The sequence below is a fragment of the Cololabis saira genome, chromosome 9, assembly GCF_033807715.1.
Source record: "Cololabis saira isolate AMF1-May2022 chromosome 9, fColSai1.1, whole genome shotgun sequence".
NCBI classification, from domain to species: Eukaryota; Metazoa; Chordata; class Actinopteri; order Beloniformes; family Belonidae; genus Cololabis; species Cololabis saira.
Window position 1 is genome coordinate 37,497,762 of NC_084595.1, and position 8,874 is coordinate 37,506,635.

The 8,874-nt window shown below is 37.7% G+C and overlaps 1 protein-coding gene across 5 annotated transcripts in view; it reads left to right on the forward strand.

Annotated features, from left to right (window-relative positions):
• Positions 1–6,929, forward strand: part of nsd3 (nuclear receptor binding SET domain protein 3) — a 29,994-nt gene extending 23,065 nt beyond the window's left edge. For all 5 annotated transcript variants that reach the window (XM_061729470.1, XM_061729473.1, XM_061729474.1 and 2 more), the window contains 5 exons: positions 131–247; positions 333–474; positions 561–667; positions 763–967; positions 2,778–6,929. In XM_061729470.1, coding sequence (XP_061585454.1) covers positions 131–247; positions 333–474; positions 561–667; positions 763–967; positions 2,778–3,037 — 831 coding nt within the window. In that variant the 3' untranslated portion in view covers positions 3,038–6,929. The remainder of the gene's footprint in view (positions 1–130; positions 248–332; positions 475–560; positions 668–762; positions 968–2,777) is intronic.
• The last annotated feature ends 1,945 nt before the right edge of the window (positions 6,930–8,874 follow it).

The following is an 8,874-nucleotide window of genomic DNA, read 5'->3' on the forward strand; positions in this document are numbered from 1 at the left end:
AGACGCACATGTGAACAAATATTTCTTTCAGAGGCAGGTTGTTGGAACAACAACTGTAACTGTAACTGTAACTACGTGTCACACTGCTCTATTAAAACACTATAAATATACTTGTCGCTGTTTTCTCCAGGGTGACTTTGTCACCGAGTACGTTGGGGAGGTGATAGACTCGGAGGAGTGCACACAGCGAATGAAACGCGCCCATGAAAATCACGTGACCAACTTCTACATGCTCACCCTCACCAAGGTAAATACACTCTGACGGCAATGCCAAAGAGCCCGCAGTCAATAATGCTGAAATCCTAATATCTTAACCCCGGGTTTCCTGGTAGGATCGCGTGATAGACGCCGGCCCAAAAGGAAATTCTTCCCGTTTTGTGAACCACAGCTGCAACCCAAACTGTGAAACCCAGAAGTGGACAGTAAATGGAGACGTTCGCATCGGGATATTTACCCTCTGTGAAATCGAGGCTGGTGAGTTTCAACAATGCACATTACGCGCCCTCGGAGTAAGCTGGACGAAGCATTTAACGCAGGCTCTGGTCTTTGTGGGTTTCCAGGCACAGAGCTGACGTTCAACTACAACTTGCACTGTGTGGGCAACAGGAGGGCGTCCTGTCACTGTGGCTCCGACAACTGCTCCGGCTTCCTCGGCGTGCAGCCAACGGTGAGGCCGTTTCCCTCATCAGCATAAATCCAGCGCTGAGTTGGTTTTGATGCCACGTCTGACACCTCTTCTTTGTTTTACGATGTTTCCTTCAGAGTCCCCCGGCGATGGAGAAGGAGGAGAAGGCCAGGAACGCCAGGTTGAAGCCCAAGAAGCGGAAGCTACGGCCGGAGGGCAAACACGCGCACGAGTACTTCTGCTTTTGGTGTGGAGAAGGAGGAGAGCTGGTTATGTGCGACAGGAAGGACTGTCCAAAAGCGTATCACCTGCTGTGTCTCAACCTTACCAAGCCACCGTTCGGTAAATATGAAATTACCTATTTTGTGTTTGTTTCTGTGTACATTCATTAGTATCTACAGGACTGTCTCAGAAAATTTTAATATTGTGATTTTCTGTAATGCAATTACAAAAACAAAAATGTCATACATTCTGGATTCATTACAAATCAACTGAAATATTGCAAGCCTTTTATTATTTTAATATTGCTGATCATGGCTTACAGTTTAAGAAAACTCAAATATCCTATCTCAAAAAATTTGAATATTCTGGGAATCTTAATCTTAAACTGTAAGCCATGATCAGCAAAATTAAAATAATAAAAGGCTTGCAATATTTAAGTTGATTTGTAATGAATCCAGAATGTATGACATTTTTGTTTTTTTTAATTGCATTACAGAAAATAAAGAACTTTATCACAATATTCTAATTTTCTGAGACAGTCCTGTATATGTGCAAGAGTGTGGGGGGGGAAATCCCTTTTCTTCTGATTTAAAGGCACGTATACAATCTCAGGCGTTTACCTCTAGTTTAAGCCTTGTTCTCACTTTAAAATGCAGCTTTTATTGAGCAATACATTTGAGGCCTTTTATTTGCTTGTGAAGTGTTAAGGCCCGATGCTATCGCTGCCTAAAGCCTCTGCACGGGTGTAAGGATCACACAGTTGGAAATTAGCACCAGTTAGCTGCCAAATTCAGGTTATTTTTGCAGGTGTAGGACTGTTTGCAGAATATACCAGCTACTGTGGTGGGTAAATAAAAAAAGAAGAAGAAGAAGATAAATAATAACCATGTCATTTTTTAAATTCCACAATGTAAATTGCATCCGGAGTCATTTGTTTCACCCAGACGCAGTAGATCACCACAGCAATGTAGTGACACGCTCCGACTTCTTTTGCACCTTAAACTTTAAATAGAAAATTAAAACTTTAATAGCTGTTGCTTTATTATCTCTTTAAGATAATGTGGTGATGTGTCCATAAATAAAAAGTGGAGATTAGCAGACAACAGTTTATGAAATGAACAACTTAATTGCTGTGACAAAAACCTAACAGTGGAATCAATTGATCACGAGTCATCCAAGCATCACATCAATGGTAAGTCAGCAGAGGGAGAAATGGCTGAAACGACTAAATTAAAGAAAAAAGGGAGACTGGGAGGTGGGAAAAATTTTAATTTCCAACCCTGGTGGATGACCATAAAATTACATTTTAGAGAATTTCATCTATCTATCTATTTATTTATTTATTTATTATTTTTTAATAACTGGCTCGGGATTGTTAGTTGGAAGCTGCTGTCAGTTTAAATGAGTCATTGGTTTAACAAATATCCCTGGTGGCAAAGAATAGTCTTTACTTGTTTCATTTCATAAATTTTGGAATTCTTTGAAGCTTTATGAATAATTTATATGGAAATAACTTTTTTATTTTGCATGGGTGTGGGTAAAAAATGTGCGTGCGTGCGTGTGTGCTGGCGCTCAGATTTTGAAGTGAGGGACAGCTACACAATCCTCAGGGATAAATTGTACATTTTCTGGACTCAGGAGAACTACTATACTTACAACTTACTCATGGAGAAACAGTGTCACACTAAATAATAATGTGCTGAGTCTTGAATACACCGCCTGGCAAGAAAAGTGAAATCAGCACCATTAACAGCACCATTAAACTAAGCAAACTGAGAAAAACGTCTTGTTGGAAGTGTACTGCATCGATTAATTTGTTTAGCTGGCCACTATATTGCTACTTTATCTTATTTAAACTGTAAGTGGTGTGACGAGTGACTTCTCATGCCTTTAAGTCTACCAAGTGTGTGACTTGTCCTCCTGTGTGCAGGACGCTGGGAGTGTCCGTGGCACGAGTGCAGCGTCTGCAGCGCTTCAGCTTCATCTTTCTGTGACTTCTGCCCCCGCTCTTTCTGCCCGGATCACGAGGCGGGGGCTCTCACCCCCTCCTCTCTGGATGATCGCCCCTGTTGTTCCAGCCACGACCCGCTGAGTCCGCTCGGCCCCAGTTCAGATCAGCTGTGCCGCTCCAGTCTGAGCCCCGTCAGGGTCAAGGAGGAGCCTGACGCGGAGCAGCCGGCCGCAGAGTGACGGCGCCACTCCCCACAATACCTCATTCCCCGACAAGTGGGTTCTGATCCGCAGCAGCACACTTCCAGAAGGGAATCCAGTGCTTTTTGACCATTGCTGTGGCTGCTATTCAGAGCCGGGACGTGTAGATGAACACGTGGGTGCTGTTGACGGTGAGAGCAGAGCAGCCGGAGGGACAACGGGGGAAGTGACCAGCCTCGCTGGTGCACTGTTTCCTCTCCTCTCTTCCCAGATGACACCACTACTTATCCTCTCTGTGACTCTCCTGCGCTCATCCCAGGGGCCCAGACCATCACCTCATTGTGTTTTCCTTCATAATTATTATTTTTTTTTATATATATATTTTTTTTTTTTACAGCCGTGGAAGTCATAAGTGTTGTCGTTGTCATCGGTTATGGCACTTTTGAAGAACTCCGTGAGTAAAGTGAAGTGAGGAAGAGGAGAAGGTGTGGAGTTGAAGCACTTCACCACAGCGCTGCTCCTCTCCTCGTTGACCTGCTGTAAACTGTGGCCAGCATCTCACACACAGGATGGCTCCGACACGAGTCGAGCCAGCTTTTCTCCATCGCCTGTGACGCGACTTAAATCTTCTTCTTCTCGTAGGAAAGGAACAGGAGAAATGATTTTTGTGCAATTGTTTTGTTTTGTTTTTGTTCTTTTTCCAGGACCACACTACATTCCAGCGTTCCTAATTCATGTTTTTATTATACTTATGGGTATAGATGAATATAATTATATACAGTATCTATGTTTGTTTAATGTTTACAGACAGATTCTCTCACTTCATCTCGGTGAGTGGTGTATTATGTTTAAGTGTTGAACATTACGCAGACCTCCTTGTGAAAATAGTCCTATTAAGGTGAAATATAATGGAATATAGTGTAATGGTATGACATTACAGAAGTACTTGTGATTTCGTATTACCAATCTCACCTGCCATTGTGTACATAATTGGCTCACGATATTGTAAAGTAATTAAAGATCAGGAGGGGCGGAGCCTTGCGTCTCTTGTTGCTCCTGAAAGAAGGAAACGCTTTTCTAAAACAAAACAGATCCTCGTCATTTTCTTTTTAGAGTTATATTCTCACACGTCTTCTGAGTAGTTCCTGTTCTTTGTATAGTAGATGGAGGGGCCCAGCTTGTGATCCCTGGTGCTGTCTTAAAGTGTTGTTAATAAGCCTTAAGTTCAGTTTTTGACTGTAGTACGTACTGCCCAGATGCAGTCCCATTTCAGTTCTTTTCACCTGTGTACTGTGACAGCTTTGATGCTCTTTTGTTTGGTTTTTTTCATTTTAACTTTTTGTTTTGTTTTGCCAAACTTCTTCTGTAAAGCACTTTCACACGGCTCGTTGCTACACAATTTAGCTGGGGCAAATAAGCAGAAATGTAAGATCATAGGACAAATGTTTATAAACAGATACCTCTTCTTGTAGTAACGTTGGAATTTAAGCTGTGTTAACGTGGTGAATAATCAGCCTGTTTTGTTTTTTAAAGGAGTGTGGCCTAATTGCTTGTATTTGTTTTTCGTTTATTCTCTTTTGTTTGTTTTTTGACACAAATAGGAATGACTGCCACCCCAGCTTCGTACAAACAAACAAACAAACAAAAAAAAAAGTCCTTGGCACCACTTCTGTTTCCACCTGGAGGAGAAAATCCTCAAGGGTGGGCTTTATATCGAGCTGTAAGGGTGTAACAACTGTCCAGTGTAATGTACAAACGCAAACTTCTGTACAGTGTTTTTAATCGCTCATATTTCAAATCCAAATTCTTTTGTATTTATTGCACCACATTTTATACCGATTTCTTTTTCAAACACCAGTGCAGTAATCAGTCTCCCTCTTCACCAAGGTGCAAGTGAAATGGACAATTAAAAAGGCAAAAAGAAAAAAAAAAAAGATTAATTTTACATGTTGTTATGCCTGTGTCTTACCATTTTCTTACATTTGGTGTAATGATTCCACATTTGGTAACAGCAGCTGCTCATTGGCCGGTGTCGTTGACTTGCTGTCGTTGGTGTTCAAAGCAGTCCAGTATTGGAGTGAAACGTTTCCATTTCAGAGCAGTTTGCCTTTTTTGTTTGTTTGATCCCAGATTTAGCAAGGACACGTGCGATCATTACAAGAGGAAACTTCCCTGTAATCACATTTGACCCTTTTTAATTCTTCCCCGGCTGAGTGACTAGATTGTTTTTCTTTAAAAAGGTGGTTTTCCATTTGTTTCAGACGTTGGTGTTAAAACGTCAATCCACAGGGTGAAATAACGCCAGTGCTTCCAGATTTTTTTTCAGTTAAAGGTGTCCTTGAATGTAAAGAGTAGATGCACTCTGTTGTTTTAGGTGAAAATGATACACGAGTCCTGCAATCTTTCTTTCCTTTTTTCGTTACTGACTTTCTGAGTTCTTTGGTTACATGTTGAAGGCTGATGGTTACGGTTGTGTTGCTGTTTTTAGCTGCCATGTCATTTCTTTTGTGCTTCAATTATAACACATTACAGAAAGGGTCATTAGCAAGATAGGTCATCACCAAATTACAAAATGATTATTGTATTGAATCTAAATTTCTTATGGACTTATTTCAGGACCTTTGTGTTTGGCGGACTTAGATCAGGCTGCTTTTACCTGATTAACTGGCAGCTGAATGTGTATTATAAAAGTTAAAGGAACGGTTTGGATGAAAAGGAGGCACAGAGTGCTTAAAAACTTATTTTGTTTCAAATTCTAAATATGATGTTCTTCTGCAATGTTTGCAGATTATCCTTTTTTGTAGACTGAAACTTTGACATTGTGTTTTTGCTCTAGGGACTTAAAACGTTCATCTATCACAGTTCTTCAGTATTGAACCACGAGTCAGGAGTTACTGCTCTCACACATGCATTTAATTTGTGAATATTTAAAAACATCCTTCCAGTTTTGGATTCTGCCGAATAAAAGTTAAGACTTTCAACGAAATGAAATGCTTGAATAAAGAGGAGATTAATAAAACACAAGAGAACAAAGGCCATTAAAATTGTCCTTATGCTTATATTTTGCTTGTATGAAACCTGTTCTGTTAATCTTCAAAAACAAAAAAAAACTAAACTTTTTAGATGTCTTTTGGATGTTAAGCACTCCGCCGCCCTATCCTTTTTTTTTTCTTGTTTTGTTTGTTTTAAAAATTCAGTGGGTGAATTATTAAGGCACATGTGCATACTCAAAGCAGTATGCATCTAAACTTGAATTTTCTTTGTTTTTAATTTTATTTTCTTTCAACACATGTTTTATCCTTGACAGGCATCCTTGACTCTTTCTTCTAAAAATGTCTGCTGGTAACTCATGATGATATTAATGTTCTGTAAGCCTTCTTTTGTTTGTTTTTGCTGGATGCAGTTTAGTTAAAAATGCATGTTTCCAATGTCAGACAATAATTTAATGCCAATGCCTTTCATTTATTTGTGTTTTCTACCATATTGCACAGAGATTCTACTAAACCGAACAGCCGTTATACATTTTTTTCTTTCCCTTTGCACCTGCCGATCACATCACACACACATTTCTTTGTGCCAGTTTGTCATCTGCCCTGCTGAGCTGATACAGCAGCAGTATTACAAATTTAGATGTTCTTGCTTTCACCAAAAGTATGTGATGGTGGATGCTTTCTTTATTGTCCACTTTTTCCTTGTTTTATTGTGTTTTTTTTCCAGAGACAGCATGTTTGTTCCCATTTAAGTGACCCTTAAATATGCCTGAGGAGGATTTCTTTTTTCCACTTAAGTTTAAGATGGACCACCTTTGTATTACAAAGGGCATGTTTCAGTTCACTGTGATGTCTTCTGTTTTTTGTGCAATGTTGCCGACTGTCATTAAGTTTTTACTTGACATGCTGTCAAATAGTGTTGGAATAAATGAATAAATTCACTTGCATAAGCACTCATCTCTTTTTACTTGTAGAAAAATTGCATACAGTAACTAACTGGGTCATATCTATCTCTCTTGGTGTTGCTTCAATTAAAAACGTGGATGAACACAAAATGCCATGTTGATTACTGTTCAACCTGTGTTACTGCATACTACATATTGTTGAGGAACTTGTAAATAGTTTGCATTGAACTTGCATAGACTCATGTTACTGTGGCGTGTTCTTTTTGCCTGTACAATTCTGCTTCTAAATGTGTGTGTGACTGTTGAGACAACACTCTTTTTGTACATGACTGTCTTTTTATTTGAGAATATTGATTCTGTCCTTTTTCATTCTAAAGTTGAGTTTGAAGAGTTCAGACATGCCTGAAGTTTGACTTTAATAAAGCTGTACTCTGTCTCAGTGAAACACACTCACTGCATGTTTTCTTTTTCTTTAATCCGGTGATTATTCATCAATAACACTGTGAGACTCAAGCAACTCAGACTTTTCTTTTTTTCTACGGTGAAACCAATTGGATGACTGCCGAGTGACAAGCTGTGTCATTTTTTGTAATAATTATGATTAAAAGGTTAATGCATTAATTAGTGAAGCATGTCCCTAGAGGACATTGATTTAATTTTCATCATTTCAGACTATTCCTAGTCTGAAATGATGAAAATTAAATCAGTAACGCTGTTAAAGGAATTTACTGATTTGCTTGAAAAATAAAACAAAAAACAAACAAAAAAAAAACATTTGAATTCTTCTTGGCTAAGGTTTATCGTGACGTGGCTTCTTGCATCCTCGTGTCAAATGAGATAAAATGAGCTGCAAAACCACTTCCGGTTTATAGAAATCCACAGAACTAAATTTAAACAGTGCTGGGGAAAAACATGGATAAAAAAGAAAAGATTCAACATGTGTAAGCATACTGAAATATTAATAAAAATATGAAAGAAACTCTACACAGAAGATGGCTTTACAGCATAAAACACAGCTTTTAACAAAGTTAATTATTTCGACAAACAGCTTGACCCATTTAAATCAAATGTCATGGATTAAAAATAGGGAGCAAATTCTTACAGTTTAAAAACATGTCTATGTGATCTACTGGCCCTAACTTATTCAAATAACAGTCCAATATTTATTCATGCACCATACAAATACTGTATAATGGTATTTATGATAATTAAAGCAATAATGGGACACAATAGCTGATATATATATATATATATATATATATATATATATATATATATATATATATATATATATATATATATATATATATATATACACACAGGGCGTAAAATTAACTTTTTACCTCATCAGCCATTGGCTAGTGACCTCCAAAAATTTACTGGCCAAAAATATTTTTCACCGGCCAAATAAAAAAATCATACCTTATTTGATTCAAAATAATTACCTTTTTATTATGACAATCCACAAGAATACCAGTGTTACTATTTACTAAATCAATTCGATTAATAAGATTCTGAATTGATTAATCACGATTCAATTCAATTAAATCTCCTCTTAAATAAAAAAATTGGCTCAACTGTGTTTTGAATACAAATGTACTTTTCTCTTAACCTTAAACAACAGGTTTTAAATGCAAACTTGGACAGTTTAAACTTGAACTGTAAACAAAACTGTCTCAAGTCTCAAAAGTGCAATTAGAAATGAATTGCAGGTGAAAATGCACTTGAACTACAACATCCCATCACGTAATCAAGTAATATGATTTTTTGCTATTTTTCATAAAGCAACAAAACTTTTTAAGCTATGTACATATGGACCTAACGGAACAAAACAAAACATAATTTAATCATTTTAATATAATAAATAAATATCATAATAATAAAAAGATTCATATAAAAAGTGAAAGTGATTTGACTGGACATATCATATATTATTGGTCTACTAAATCCCCCACTTGTAATAAGATAAGTTAACTTTGAG